Genomic DNA, 15911 nt, shown 5'->3' with positions numbered 1-15911 from the left:
GTGTAATATGTTAGTTGTGCTATTTTAGACCGTATGGAGTGTGTAATATGTTAGTTGTGCTATTTGTAGGCTATTGAGGTGTGTAATATGTTAGTTGTGCTATTTTAGACCGTATGGAATGTGCAATATGTAAATTGTGGATTTGCAGGGTAGTGGTGTGTGTGCATGATCTCATTTGTGCAATATGTATACTTCTAAGAACCCGCAATATGTGAGCTGTAACTACGTAAATGGGAGGAGGGGTTGAGATATGTCTATTTTTTTTTGTAACTTTGTGTTTTGTGTTGTCTCTGTAAAGCTGCGGACTGTACAGAGTCCAAAATAAATTTCCCTTCCCGGGACAATAAAGTATATCTTAAATCTTAATCTTAATCTGAATTACTACTATAATTCTTTATGCCGTTAATGGTAAAGTTTGGACTTAGGACTACCCGGTTGCTACTTCCTGATATTATTTGTATAAATATTACCTCTCTTCATTCAATAGATAATATAACTGTATTGCACAGGCTCTGGCTCTTCACAAAATCTGCTGAAGGCAACCATTTGAAAACCAAGGTGAGTTTTTGGAACAGAAACCTTCTGAATAAATGTTCTACCTCAAGTATATTTTTGAGCTTTGTCTTTAAATGCATAGAGAATCGCAGTGTGCAGCGTATGAGTGCATGCAGACATTTAACTTTTCCTGCTTATTCATTTCAGGTTCATCATGGCAATGCTGAAAAGTTTTCTGCTTCTTTTCATCGTCTTCTCCATGGGAGATACAGACAGTAACCATGACATTTATTTTGAAAAACATAAAATATTCTATATTTATGATTATTAAGGGGTTTACAGTGTAAACTCAGCACATAATCACAAAAAAACATAAAATAAGCTACATAAATAAATAAAAAAATTATTTGCAGAGAATATTACAAGAGATGCTAATGGACTGGAGGGACTGGATGTTGGTTCAGACAGAAATTGCCCCGCTGCATGGATAAAGCATGAACTCCGATGCTACAAGTTCTTTTCTCATCCGGCTAAATGGATCACAGCAGAGGTAATGTGTTAACACAAGATGATTTTGTCAAACTTAATATTAGGTGTCTTTAACTACATCTAAAAGACATATGTAAAGACATGTATGCACACAATAAGTGCATTGTATCAATTTATTAATTTAAACTGATACAAATAATTCTCTGGTGAAGTAAATACTACAGAAAAAAAGCTAATGTAATTTCTACATGGAAAAGCTAGTTCAGGCAAGAATAAAAAAAACGAAACAAATTAAAGTCTAAGTACTTAATTCAAGCTTATGGAAATTAAATCGTTGATATTAATGATATAAAATTAAGTAAAACCTACTCAACTTTTATAATAGCCTACTGGTGTTCCCGTCATGCACTGGCATGAATCATTAATAAGGTTTATTTTTTTTCCAGCTGCATTTACTCCGTTTTATCGTTGCTTTTATTGTTAGGTTTAAAACTTGCACGTAAATTTTACGATAAATGTTGCACGTAAAATAACACAGTCACACTCAAAAACGATCTATCGAATGTTACCGTCATTTTGTACCAAGTATTAAGGTCTCTGTGTTCATGTAGTTAGTTACTTTTATACATTATGGAATTTATACAATATATATTGTATTATTTATTTAGATATTTTTAAGTAAAGCATACACTTTAAATGTGTGGTTTAATTCAGTGTTATTTTGTTGAGTAAAAAGTTAATTTTGCTAAATTTAATGAAGTTAGTTAAGTAGATGTTACTTTATTCTATATGTGAAATTAAATAAATTAAATATTATTAAGTCATATTTACGTAATTACTTAAATTAAATGTCAAATTAATGTGAAGTTCAAATAGTAAGTAGATTTTACTTGATAACAGGCAAGTTGTACAGAGCAGTAGCAGTAAAATTTACTTAACTTTACTTGTTAGTACAAATTGTTACAAGGATTTTATCAAGTCCTACAAGGTCTTTTTTTCAGTGATAGTTAATGGGAATGTAATTTTTTTATAGCAAAACTTTTTTCTGCAAATAAATAGTACAGAAATTGTGACTGAGCAAATAATCAATTAGAGCAGACTTTGTTTGCAAATGTCTAAAATGTTGTCACTTTTGCTTTATGCTACAAAACATTTGATTTTGTATATTGACAATAAAATCTGTCTCTTTAGAAAAACTGTCAAAGTCTTGGAGCGAACCTCGCATCGGTGCGTAATAAACTGGAAAATGATTTCCTGCTGAGTCTGGTGTCGTCTTCTTCCTCTTCTTCCACACCTACTTGGATTGGTGCTCATAATGCTGTAGTAAGTTCAAATGTCCACTCTAAAATAACACTGGGTTAAAAACAACCCAAGGGCTGGGTAAATAAAGGACAGAACTCATGCTGGGTTAATTTTACAGCAAATTGTTCAGCGGGAGAACTTTAGACCGCCGCCGACTGACTACATAACATGTCCATGAACCAGGGGTCACCAAACTCGGTCCTGGAGGGCCGCTGTCCTGCAGAGTTTAGCTCCAACCAGGTCCAACACACCTGCCTGAAAGTTTCTAGTATGCCTAGTGAGACCTTGGTTAGCTGGTTCAGGTGTGTTAATTGGAGTTGGAGCTAAAGTCTGCAGGACAGCGGCCTTCCAGAACCGAGTTTAGTGACCCCTGCCATAAACAATCAGTGCACAGTTCTGAGAATTTTAATATCATACGTATTTATGTTCTGTATATTTTTTAATACAAATTTATGCAAGGCATCAGACGTTTCCATCAGGCGAAGAGACCGACGCTATCGCGCCCCTGTATGTTGCTTTGCATAAAATATAAACGATATACAGCACAATAACGAATTTAAAGATAAGACATAGGCCTACACAATTTTGACGGTGCTGCGCTCTCTCCTGAAGAGACCTGTGGCAAAAGCCTGCGATAAATAACACACTCCCTGGTTTGTTACGTCTGACCCAAGCTCTGGGGTGCGTTTCCCGTACAACTATATAGCTCGCTGCTTAACTACCATAGTACGATGCTTCGTTGGAGAAATCAACTAGCTAGTCACGACTGTTTCCCGAAACCTGTCGCAAAGTATCATTCAACCACGTTGGTTTATGACGTCTCGCACGTGGTGGACTAATAACTTATTTTAATTAATCTGTTTGAGATCGAATTAACGCTAGATTTTGTCATATAAGTTACAGACATGGCATCTGAAGACCATTTAAAAAAATTCTCAGTTATTTTGCTTTATTACCAGACTCAATATTTGGCTCGTTCTTACATAGTAGAGCTCGTTCGCACATGCGCAGTCTTCAAAAACGGTGCTTTAAATCTCTTGACAAACTAAAAGACGTAAATTACATTTGTATGTATTCTAAATAAATAACACGGGTTGTACTGAACGTCAGCTTGCTTATTTTGCTAAAGATACGGATTTATTCAGTCTACATCTCATGTAAACTAGAAACTCTGCTTCTAACCACAGCTCGAGAGCTGTCGTTCCAACCACACAAGTTTGCGATGCTGTTTGCGAACATTCGTTGGAACGATGGTTTCGGGAAACACCAAATCGTTGAACTATGCTGATAACGACGAAACTTGCGACCATAGTTGGCTAACGATGCTTTCGGGAAACGCACCCCAGGGTAGCATAAAAAACTACCCGAATACTGAAAAAATAACCCAACATTTTTTTTTTTTTGTGTAAAGAGACCTATTTGTTTGTCTAAACTAAAAAGTTCTTCTTTAAACAGTAAAGGCAAAGTTTCTAATGAAGATGGTTTGACTTCATATCTGAACTTATTTTGCTTCTTCTTGAAGTCTGACAACAGTGCACTCTTTGTTTTCACTCTCTTCACTCTTCAGGAAGAACATTGGTTGTGGAGTGATGGAACTGTGTTTTTGTATTCGCACTGGTGCACTGGAGAACCTAACAATTCAAATCCTCCTGATAACTGTCTGGAGATCAACTTTTCCTGTAAGAATACAGTCTGATTTTTTTATATTTTCAGTTATAATTTACAATCCAATTTCACATCATACAGTAACATGAAATGACTCATTTGGATTTCACAAAGTGCCTTAAATTAAATATTCCATTTCATTTTGATTCTAACACTACTTTATCAGAATAACTGATTTCATTATTCCACCTTACAGCTGACCGTTGCTGGAACGACCATGGTTGTTCACACTTAATGTCCTATATTTGTGCTAAGGACCTGTGAGACCGTCATGCTGCTCCACAGTTACTTTCATTCAACTACATTTACAAATTTTTTCCGACATTATGTCAAAAATCTTATTCTGAAATTAAATATCTTCTAAACTTTAATCTCCTTTCAATATCTTCTCTGAAACACTCCTCAAATTAATAAAAGCATTGAAAAAGCAAATTGTGCATTGTGGATAATCAAAATCATGTATGTCAAAATATAAGTATATTGTGTTGCAAGGTTTGATGATATAGTTATTAAAATGGCATTAAATTATGTCATTATCAGCAATATTTTACTGGGGCACAGTGTGTATTTCAAAAAGGGTCCAGCGACTCCCCCAGATCTGTATGGTAGGCTATTACAAAAATGTTAAACCATGAAAATCATTTTAATTCAGCGATCTGCATCAAAGGCAGCAAATTGGTTTTGATTTAGACCTATTTTTTGATTAAACAAGTTTTAATAACATACTTCATTTCATTTGTAAATTGGTCATCAGTTAATTTTACACTTGCACAATTATTTCGAAATGTCAGTGATTTCAGGGAGCAAGCATATGAGTTAGTGCTGTTGTGGCAAATTCAAAGTCCTCAGATCCAACCCGATCTCACGGCAATTCGTACATATTTTACGAGTTGCCAAAATCGTATGAATTCATACGAATGACCTACCCCTGACCCCGCCCCTAAACCTACCCATCACGTGGGTTTAGACAAATCGTACAAATTCGTACGAGTGAGGTCGTACAAATTCATACAAATTAGCCACCTTTTAATCACTCGTACAAATTCGTACGAATTGGTCGTGAGATAGCGTTGTCAGATCGGGTCTCTAAGGAAACTCTCAAGAGTAGTCTTAACATATACGTTCTGTCAAAATGATGACCTTGATTTATGAACAGATAAAATGAAAGAATGAATCAGCACCTCATAAAATGGCACAGGTGTTTGTTCACAATTTCAGGTGAACTTAATTTTTGCACATTTCAACGTTGAAGATAAATATCTATATACCTAATGTATGAAGATTTACAAGTTTAACTGCATTGTTTTATCAAGTATACACTTGTGTGTTATTATGGTTGTAACACTCCTCCATTGAGTGACGAGTGTTTCAGCTGATCCTCTTCTCTCCATAATTTCCTAATTCTCTTCAGAGAATCCATTGTTTTATTGGGAGCCTCGGCATGAGTCTGATTTAAGGAATGATCATGTGGTGGGTTATTCAGCATCACCCTCATGTAAGAAAACACACATTCACAGAAGGTTAAAGTGATGAGAAGGATTTGTTTCAGATACACAAACACGAAAATACTACAGACTTGGAATTGTGTTGTATGTACAGAGTTTTCCATTTCCTAAATATTAAACACTGCATTTAAACTGCATCAAACTGTCATCTCCTCACTTCAGTAATACAAAAGTGAAGTTTTATGATTGCAATAATCACATCTAAATTGTTTCAACTGTTGTATTTCTAATAAGACAAGCTTCTAAGATAAGCTTCTGCAGTGTTGTATTTTGGATAAATTTCAGTCTGGCTTTAGGGGTGGACACAGTAAGGGTTGTTAATGATCTTTTTTACAATTACGGATGCAGGAAATCATGTAGCATTAATTTTATTGGATTTGTCAGCAGCCTTTGACACCATTGGTCCTTCTGACTCGCTTAAAGCAGTTTGTTGGTATTCACGGTTTGCCTCTTATTTGGAATTTAGATCCATTTTAGTGAAGATTGGTAACAACTACTCTGCTCCATCACCTATTTCCTGTGGGGTCCCACAAGGGTCCATCTTGGGTCCCATCCTGTTTTCATTCTATATGCTACCGTTAGGAATGATTTTTAAGAAGTATGGTATTTCTTACCATCTTTATGCAAATGACACTCAAGTCTATTTGCCGTTGAGATCCGGTAGTACGGATTCTAATGCCATTCTCCTTAGGTGTCTGGAGGAAGTAAAGCTGTAGTTGGTTGAAAATCTAGTTCAATTGAATGAAAACAAAACTGAAATTATTATTTTTGGTTGCACAACTGGTATCCAAATGTTAATCGACCACTTAGGCCAATGGAAGGGGTACCTGCAGGATAAAGAACTTGGCAGTCATTTTTTATTCATCCATTATATTTGATCGATGGATAAGACAGTGGTTCGAAATTGCTTCTTCTACTTAAGAGTAATGGCCAAATTGAAACCAATTCTTTCAGTCAGCGACCTGGAAAAAGTTGTCAACGCTTATATTTTCTCTCGTCTAGATTACAGTAGTGCACTTTATGTTGGGTCTTGTCAAACACACATTGCCCGCTTGCAGCTAGTACAAAATGCTGCTGCAAAGTTGTTGATGAATGCTGGGATAAACAGATCATGTAACTCCCTTATTATCTTTTTTAGGTTGGGTACCAATACATTTAAGGATACAGTATAAGATTCTGATATATGTTTTTAAAGCACTCCGCGGAATGGCGCCAGAATACTTAGCTGAGCTTATTAAGCCCTGCAGTTCAGGCGTAAGACTAAGATCAGCTAACAAGTTTCTTGTAACTCTTCCCCATGCGCGTCTCAAAATTAAAGGTGACCGTGCTTTCTCAGTCGCTTGTCCTAGATTGTGGAATAATCTGCGATTGGACATCTTCCTTGAATCTAAATGTTTTTAAAGGACCGCTTAAAATCTTATCTGTACTCTCTGGCACTTTAGCACATTAGTACATGGATGTTTTTTTATGTTTTGTCTTCTTGTTCAGTTGGTTTTTACTGCAATGTACAGCACTTTGGAACTACGGTGGTAGTCGGTAAGGTGCTATATAAATTAATAAACAAACGTATGTTGTAATATTTACATTCTGTGGTGCTCGTGCATGGCTCTTGCGGCAACGATAGTAAATCACAGCAGCAGAAACCAGGAGAATAAGACATATTCCTGCTACAGCTCTTGAAGACAAACCTGAATCTGGAACAGACAAAGACAGACAGACATTATTACTAGAGAGTGAATGATTATCCATCGAATGTTTACTAATATCTCTGACTGATATTTACACCACTTTGGTCATCAGTCGTGTGATATCGATTTAACTGATAAATCTGGTAGTTTTTATAACAACAGCATCAGCACTGTAAGCTCAACACAAAACATCAGGACAACTAATATTATGCAGTTTTCATGTTAAATAATAATAATAATCAAAGTTTGCTTTTTAGCAGCCCACAACCAAACACATTTTGAGTTGATTTTAAAATATTGGACTGTTTTTAAATATTCCTCAAAGGAAAATGCATTTAATGGCTAAATTATACTCACTGACATTAAGATTGAATCTCTTCACTCTAAAGATGATGAAGCTGCTGTTGAAGATGATGATCTGTAGTTTATATTCTCCAGAGTCTGTGTTTGTGGTGTTCATGATGGTCAGAGATCCAGTCTGATGATCCAGCTTCAGTCTGTCTCTGAATCTCTCTTTACACTGAACATCTGCACAGATATAACTGAGATCTCCACTGACTAGAGCGACGAGAGTTTCATTATAATACCATATATCATCAAATAATTTAGTTGTCTTGCTATGGCAGGATCTAAATTGATAGATTCTCCCCCCTTCACTGTTTTTCTCTTCACTTCATCTCGTTCAGCAGCACAAAAACCTGAAATACACACCAACAGATGCAGGAGGATCTTCTGCGAACAACAAACAAACAAACTACACAAACAACATGAAAGAACTGATGCGATTACACAAGAAAAGACTCGATTGGAAAAGAAACAGTTTGGTTTGTGCCAATTAACACACATTAACAATGTGTGTTTAAACTGATTTTACAGTAAACATTCATTAATGATTCACCTTGGACAGAAACACTGAAGATCTTTTCACTGTCGCTGCTGCTGAAGATCTTCAGATGATATTCTCCAGAGTGTGTGTTTGTGATGTTTGTGATGGTCAGAGATCCAGTCTGATGATCCAGCTTCAGTCTGTCTCTGAATCTCTCAGTGCCATTATTACACTGAACATCAGTACAGATCTTACTCTGGGGCCTCATGTATCAACACAGCGTACGCACAAAAACGTTGCGTACGCCAGCTTTCACGCTCACGGTCGGATGTACTAACAGTGAAATTAACGCGAGAATGTGCGTTCCTCCACGCCAATTTCATGTCTGGCGTACGTACATTTCTAATTGTTTTTGTCCGTTGGCGACTCTTACAGGCAATGAAGTGAAGTTGCAAACATTACACAACGAATTGTTCTACAAGTCAGTGATGCGCGGGTTGATCCAAAATGAGCGGGTGCCTGCGGTCACCCGCGGTTAGGCCTACGAGTCATCCAAAAATATTTTTAATGATATTCGGGTCGCGGTCGGTCGGGTCGTTGGAAATAAAGATGCCAATTAAACCTTTGTAATTTATACAGTACTAGACACAGTTGTCTATGAAATACAGGTCTACACTTTATTGTCTGAATAACTGGTGCGATGACGCACAAGCTCAGTCTGCAGGCAGAGATCAAAGTGGGAAATCCTTATTTACCTTTTGAATGTTGAGCGTTATTAACTTTTGAATAAAAGCTGACGCGGGACAAAATGCCTGATTTCCCAACACGTTGAACTGAGCAATGCCATTGTGCCGTTTTTATAGGCTACTTTTAAACGCATAGCTCAGTGATGTCAGTTTTATGTATTTGCTGAGAGGGGGCGGGGGGGATTTTTGTTGGGAAATTCGGGGGAGAGACGCACACTTCGGTTAGACTGGATGAACACATGCAGCATCCTAATTGTTAAGGAAATGAAACAAAATAAATGAATAAATCAAGCCTTTATTACATAACACTAGGCTATATCATACAGCATTCTGAAAAATGTGCACCCCTAGTTCCTCCGTCTATGGCACAATGACGCCACGATGAGCATTTACTAGCTACTTTAAAAAAGGAAGCGGGTCGGGTAGGCTACAATATTTTTTTTTTTTTTTTTTTGCGGTCCGAGTTGCGGGCGGGTTTTCTGGCCATTTACAGTGCGACTTTCAGATCCCACCGCATTGACGGCATCAGCCAAACTCTCCCACTCATATTTTTTCCTTTTGTTATTAATTCCGGAGGACAAAGTTCCAAATAAAATATTTTTTCTCGTTTCTACCTCCGATATAGCACCTCCAATTCACTTTCTGTAAAGTTTCGTTTCTTGCCGCTTGCTTTTAGCCATTTTCTTGCTGCTTTCTTTTGCCAAAGTGGACTCATTACCATATTTAAATTTATTTAATTAAGGGAGGAGACTGGATGGGGCGTTGTGCTCGTGCATGTGCACTCAATTTTACGTTAATTGGGATGTACAAAGAGAATATGCGTGGGATCCTTCGTACGCAGAGATTCATACATCTGTTTTTTTTTGTGCGTACGCAGATTTACAGCTTTGTCCGTACGCAATGTTTTAGTATGAATTCAACGCAAGTCTTTGTACATGAGGCCCCTGATCTCTATTGATTTGAGCGATGCGAGTGTCATTATAATACCATCTAATATCAACTGGTTTAACTGTTTTAACACCAGTCTTAAGAGTGACTGAATCTCTCTCCATCACTGACATGTTGTCTGTATAAACAGCAGACGCACCTGGAGAAGAAACAGTCAACATAAGAAACATCATACAGATTGTGAGCAGAGAAATATGCCTGGATTCATATATGCAGAAGAACATCGTTGATTTAAACTTTCACTCATCAGACAAACATACACGAATCTCATGGATAATCTTATACACATGTAACCCTACGGCCGTAATTCTGCTTATAGGCAGGCTAAGAACCTACTGTAGGAGTTATCTAAATCTAGATTCGATGAGGAGGTTGGTTATGTACTAATCATATGGTCAAAAGACTCATAGATTCCACTCCAAAGGAAGCACGAAACAATATATTAAAGTTTGAATGTAGTTCTTATTCAATTTATTTTCCTTATTTTCTTATTCAAAATTCAATATTTAGTTCAATTCACACAGCATTAGTAACATTCATGTTAGCAAATCAACCACAACTTTTGAGATCTCATGAAACAAAACAAAAAGAAAAAATCTTTCAAAGAAAAATTAGTTACCCTTGAGTGCACTCAAATATTTTAACTGTCCAACCACCCCTTCAATACTTAGCGTCCATATCAAACCACCCAATGGAACCGTTGCAGCGCTGTTAGTTGAGGCAGTGGACCAGAGAACCAGGCACCAGGGCGAACAGAAAAGAATCCAGCTTCGGTGGAAAGAACACTAGGGATCCGGGACCAGAAGAAACCTAAAAAAAAACCAGTCTACACAAAAATGTGCAGAAAATCAAATAATGTTCAGCTAAATGTCCTTTTTCCATCTTCTCATCATTTAAAAGTCCATATGTTCAATAATACAACTTAAAATAAAAATAAATGAAATGAAATTAGACAACCAAAAGTACAGTATAGCATAGTAACTCAAAATTGACATACTTGACTCAAAACAAAATTATTTCCTTTCAAAATGCATTTTTCATTGTACCAAAATTAGAATACAACAAAATGTACCTGTGGGGTAACATCCACTGCTATTGTAGATAGCCAGACTGTTTTTTTTTTTTTTTTTTAATCCACTTTAATCCACTGTAACATTGAAATGTAAACCTTTTTAGTCATTTCACCATTTTAGCTTCAAGTTAATCAACACAAAATGATAGTTTTCACTCACCGAGATAACTTTGTTTTACAACAGGTGTCGTCTAATTTTCAATGTAGTTCAACCTCGAGGATATATTTCGTTTTCTAAATCAATTTCAATCTTAATGTTTACTTTTGCTCTGGCTCCCGTTTTTCCAGGCTTTTTTTTTAAGGCAAGGCGAATGACAGAAAACAGCAGAAGAAGAGCGTTTCATTGTGCACTGCCACCTAGTGGCGAACTAGATATTGCACTTTACTCTAGTTAAGTGTTTGCATTAAAGGTCATTTCAGGACTTTATTGGGGCAAAATTTACAGGGTTACACACACACCCAATATTTGCATATTCATACTTGCATTACATAGATGACTAGCACCATAAATATATTTCATGTAATTATGCCATTTTCCACAGCATCAAGACTCATAATACAGACCCTTTCTTCAAAATATTTTTAGTTCTCCCCGTAAATAACATGTTTAGGCTACATTACATTTTATCCATTTGGCAGAAGCTCACTCACATTACATTCAAGCTATACCTTTGATCAGTTAATGCACTTATGTAAATTGACAAAGTTCCCATTTTAACGCCACTGAAATTGATCTGGGCTGATTCTATGATTTGTTGTCACCCAATAATAATCCTACCATCACTACACACACACATAAAAAAAAAAAAGTTTGGAAAAAGTTTTGTCTTACCGTGGTCAAGTAAAATCAAGATCACCAAGCGCAAATTAAAGAGAAGCTTCATTTTCACCACTTTTTACCACAGAAAATGAATGAAGATTCTAATTCATTAAAGCGTTCAGTTCTTCTGCTAAGCAGTTCCTTGAGGTGAAAGTATCTGAGGCTTATAATATAGCGAGTGATGACATGAACGTTTTTCTAATTTGCATATGCAAAAATGCTTTTTACTGTGTTTTGTAATACATCATATATAGGCCTACTTTTATCGCATTACATTGCTTTTTCCTAACCCCCAGCCTTTTACAATTTTAAATAATTTAAAGACTACTATACTGTTGAGTAAAGTGGTTTTAAATGACAGTTTGTCATTTTAGTTATTTTAATAATAAGGGAAACATTAAACGGTTTATATTTAAGCTATAAATCAATAATGTGAAAGCAGGCTTGTGGAAATACAATACATTACATTGAATTGATTCTAGCCTTTGACCTTTAACCCAGTTGTTCAGGAAGGCAGAACTCAGAAGAGGAAAAACTCTAAAGGTTGTACGTTACAGACATGTAAGCACCCGCTGGTAGATGTAGTAACTACACTCTGACTGCAATACTGCTTAAGAATTAAGGTGATAATTAAAAACAGTGTGTATATTTTATTAAGATAATTGTGATTCAGTGTTGAGTTTTTATACTCAACAATGAACCACAATTTTCTTTGTGAAAAAAATAAAATGTTCACCAATTTCACCAATAAAAAAATTATATTTTTTAATGAAGCAGTTTTAAGGCTTGAATTGAGGAACCGAATAAGCTGATAAAAATAAGAAAAGAAGACTACCTAATTATTTTAAGAGAATTAGTTCAGTTATGCGGTTTTATTTTGAGACTCCATTGTTGGTTCCCAGCATGCTCTGTATTTTAATTGTACAACGTAACTCAAATTCAAATACAAAAAGATAATTTCCATTTACTCTAAATCACACTTTTGATTTTAAATGAAAAAGCACATTTCACAAAAAAAAAACTTGAATTAATTGAGTAATAAACTAAATATTTGTATTTATTCAGGTAGATTCTGTTAAAGAAATCAAGCCATAAAACCTACTCAGAAATGTGTAATATTGTTAAAAAAATGTTTTAAGTAAATAGCACATTTTACAGCTATATGGAAAATTATAGAAGCTTTTTTCCAAGGCAAAAAAAAAAAAAAAAAATGTGTTTAAAAATTCTAACTTTTATATCCTCAGAATTGGACTTGGAGAATATATCTCACAGTTCTGAAAATGTTAACTTTAAAAAAAAAAATATGCCACAACGACAACAAGCTTCCATAAGTATCACTCCACACACTGACTAAATAAAATAAAAAATATATAAAATTTGAAGGTCCCAGTAAATGACAGAGAGAGGTTGTTGTTGTCAGTTGGTTCTGTTACTGAAAAATAAAAGCAAAACAGCATGTATCCCATAATAGTGCTCCAGTGAGAAGCATTACTTCATCACTTGAACTCATTTCTATCTTTACATGGAGTAAAGATGGCAATGAACCCAATGTAACCCAGGTCACCAAAGAGATTTTGTCGATGTAAAAAAAAGGGAAAAAAAACTAGACTAACACTCACGAATATATATAAAATAGTTATTTTATTAACATCTGCAAAGAGAAATTAAGAAAATGTAAAATGAAAGTGTAAAATGCTTGTGTTACATGCTGTTGTATGTAAAGACGCATAAGAGTTTAATCTTCTGTTATATAATGGGAAGAATATTGCATGAATGTGTTTAAATAACTAATGTTTTAGAGTTAAAAGTTACTTAGAGCAGTTAACAGAAGTTATTTTAATGGTTTTCGTTGTGTACTCGAGTTATGAGTTGATGGGCGATCATGACACACATGTAGGCCTAACACAGGCAGACAAGGCCTAAGCGTGTCATTCTTCGTCATATCATTACGCCTGCTGTACCCATGGTACGGCCGCACAATTCCTTGATTATTACGCCGGAATGAGCGTAGTTCCCAGCCATATAGGCTTGGAAAATCGCAACTTTTCATTTTCCGTCGATCTTAGTACACGGTTTAACTACAGAAGAGTCAAGTTTTAAATAGGAAAAATATTGAAACTCGTTGGTGATTTTGAAAGAAATGATACTGGACTCATCAGAATCAATTATCTATGCTAAGCTATGCTAAAAGTGCTACCGTCAGACCCGGAGTTCGGCTGAATGGATTCGAAAACGGTAAAACTCAACTGTTTAACTCTGGGGGAGTTGTAAAATGAGCCTATTTCCAAAAAAAGTGGAGTATCCTTTTAACATGCCAAATTACCACATCAGGAGTTCCGCTGAGGATTACCCATAATTAGTTTTTATTTTATGATGTGAAATGTGAAAGTGACGCCAGCAGACGGCGCTGTCCCCATTTATGCAGCAATTTAACAGAACCCATACAACCTGTTAAACAAACAACATCAATACAGGAAAAGAAAGAGAGAAAAAAAGAACAAATGAATACACAAAAACTGGTGTTGGACAAGCCTCAAGCGACAACCACATAACCCTTTTATCAGTTGATTCATCACAGGGAACCCACAGAATCTGCCGCTTGACTCCACCATGTAAATGAGAGAGAGAGAGAACAGAAAAACAAAACAAACCACATCTGGTGACAGGGAAATGCAAATGAGGGAGGCAGAAGCCAGTTTGTGAACACAGCAAATTGACTGCTTCTGCAACCTATTTATACATATGAATGGATCTGCAGATTTTCATAGGATTTAGTTGTTCATTAACACAATACAAGAAGAAAAAGGCGTTAGATTATGTGACATTAAAAAGTTGCCATAGTTTAAAAACCTGCAATGTTGAGTTCATACATATATAAACACACAAACCAGCACTTACTCACCTGTGAAAGGTTTTCCCCATTTCTTTGGGATTTTAAATTTAGTTTGTTTTGTTATCTTGGAAAACTCATTGGATCATTTGAAATCTTGACCATTTCAAGATGGCAGATGCAACAACATGTCTGGAGCAGTTGAATGTGGCATATACAAATATAGTTTCTGCCATAAGCGAGACAACTAAAATGACCCATATAGAGATCACACTGTCAGAGAGTTCGGAAAAACACGAAATCAGAGTTTTAAATTCAAACATTTTAAAAGAGAACAATACATCATGGTTGTTTAAACCAATGAGCATTAAGCTGTGTCGTCAGCAAGTCGTTTCCCATCATGCTTTTGATCAGCGCAGTCGGTAGAGAGCAACCTATCTACATTTAGATAGGTGGGCAAGCACCTATTGGGGTGAAGCACAGGCGAAGCACTGATACTTGGGTGCAGAGATATCACGCAACACCTGAAATCCCACAACTTCCATCAACATACCGGCGTGTGTGTCCTTTGCTTGTTCTCCCAACCTTTTGCTATGCGGGAAATTACCATATTTGCTGTAACTGTAGCTATAACTTCTCAAACTCAACACAATCCAAAAGCGAAGATACTCGGTGCCGGTATGTTGATGGAAGTTTTTTTTTTATTTATCACTTTTACATGCTATCTGGCAACAAATGATTCCATTCATTATGCTAAGCTAAGACAATGCATGCACTGAGACAAAAAAATGCGTTTTGCCCATCCATGTAGGGGAGACCGTGAATAACCCCTATTTCAAAAAACGGATGTGTTCCTTTAAGAAAAATGTGCTTTTCAGCACTCCCAAATTGTATGATTGCAGAAAAATACATGTTTTTATTGAACACTAATGGAGTAACAGTCAGATGTTGTGTGAAAATAAATGATAAAAGTTGTTTTATTATAGGCTATTTAAAAATCTTATAGAAACAGTCTAACTGTCTGGGACAGAAGAGAATGAGTCTAGTCTCTGCTTGCTGTGCTTCTTTGGCTGGGTGTATGTGATCAATATCTTGCAGAGCAGCAGAGCAAAGGAAACATGAACAGTAGAGAGGGAGAGAACAGTGTAAAAGCGCCGGCTATTTGGCCCAACTTCCGGTCTCCAAACAGCCGGTAAGGAAGCGCGTGTTCAAGTCTCTCCAGCGTTTTAAAGGAATTTTGGTTAAATAAGACACAGGTTATCATATGCAATTATCTCGTTTTAATCTGACTCCATGAATTAAATAATAGTTCAATGTGCAATAAGGTTATGTTTACACTTAAATAGTTACAACATGGATGTAATGAGAATTTAAACCATTTGTACCCAGCATTTAAATGTAAAATGTTACCTGAGAGAGAGAAATATAAAGAGAGAGAGAGAGAGAGAGAGAGAGAGAGAGAGAGAGAGAGAGAGAGAGAGAGAGAGAGAGAGAGAGAGAGAGAGAGAGAGAGAGAGAGAAAGAA

At 36.0% G+C, this 15911-nt stretch overlaps 2 protein-coding genes across 5 annotated transcripts in view; one reads left to right on the top strand and one right to left on the bottom strand.

The window, feature by feature from the left end:
* LOC306987861 (uncharacterized protein) overlaps window positions 1-15911 on the top strand; it is a 434965-nt gene that overhangs the window by 291455 nt on the left and 127599 nt on the right. The gene's annotated exons all lie outside the window — the stretch shown is intronic.
* Window positions 5212-11168, bottom strand: LOC306987944 (uncharacterized protein). Of its 2 annotated transcripts, none has more exons than XM_079592607.1 (7): window positions 10897-11168; window positions 10737-10811; window positions 8043-10490; window positions 7502-7898; window positions 7041-7150; window positions 6071-6184; window positions 5212-5441 (listed from the first exon to the last, which is right to left on the bottom strand). In XM_079592607.1, the coding sequence occupies exons 4-7, from the start codon at window positions 7602-7604 to the stop codon at window positions 5427-5429; spliced, it is 342 nt and encodes a 113-aa protein (XP_079448733.1). In that variant the 5' UTR covers window positions 7605-7898; window positions 8043-10490; window positions 10737-10811; window positions 10897-11168; the 3' UTR covers window positions 5212-5426. The 2 variants fall into 2 exon arrangements, with proteins under 2 accessions (XP_079448733.1, XP_079448734.1); XM_079592608.1 differs by having other exon boundaries at window positions 7502-7842.

Source organism: Phoxinus phoxinus (genome assembly GCF_949152265.1).
Source record: "Phoxinus phoxinus genome assembly, chromosome: 20".
NCBI classification, from domain to species: Eukaryota; Metazoa; Chordata; class Actinopteri; order Cypriniformes; family Leuciscidae; genus Phoxinus; species Phoxinus phoxinus.
The sequence above is the reverse complement of the archived record's forward strand: the minus strand, read 5'-3'. Positions and strand labels throughout refer to the sequence as shown.

Excerpts from the sequence above, each read along its gene's own strand:
- LOC306987944 (XM_079592607.1), bottom strand. The coding sequence starts at position 7,604 with ATGAACACCACAAACACAGACTCTGGAGAATATAAACTACAGATCATC. Across the intron at positions 7,151-7,501 it reads GAGATTCAATCTTAATGTCA|ATTCAGGTTTGTCTTCAAGA; the intron begins GTGAGTATAATT and ends TGTCTGTTCCAG. Across the intron at positions 6,185-7,040 it reads ATGCACGAGCACCACAGAAT|ATTTTCAACCAACTACAGCT; the intron begins GTAAATATTACA and ends CAATTGAACTAG.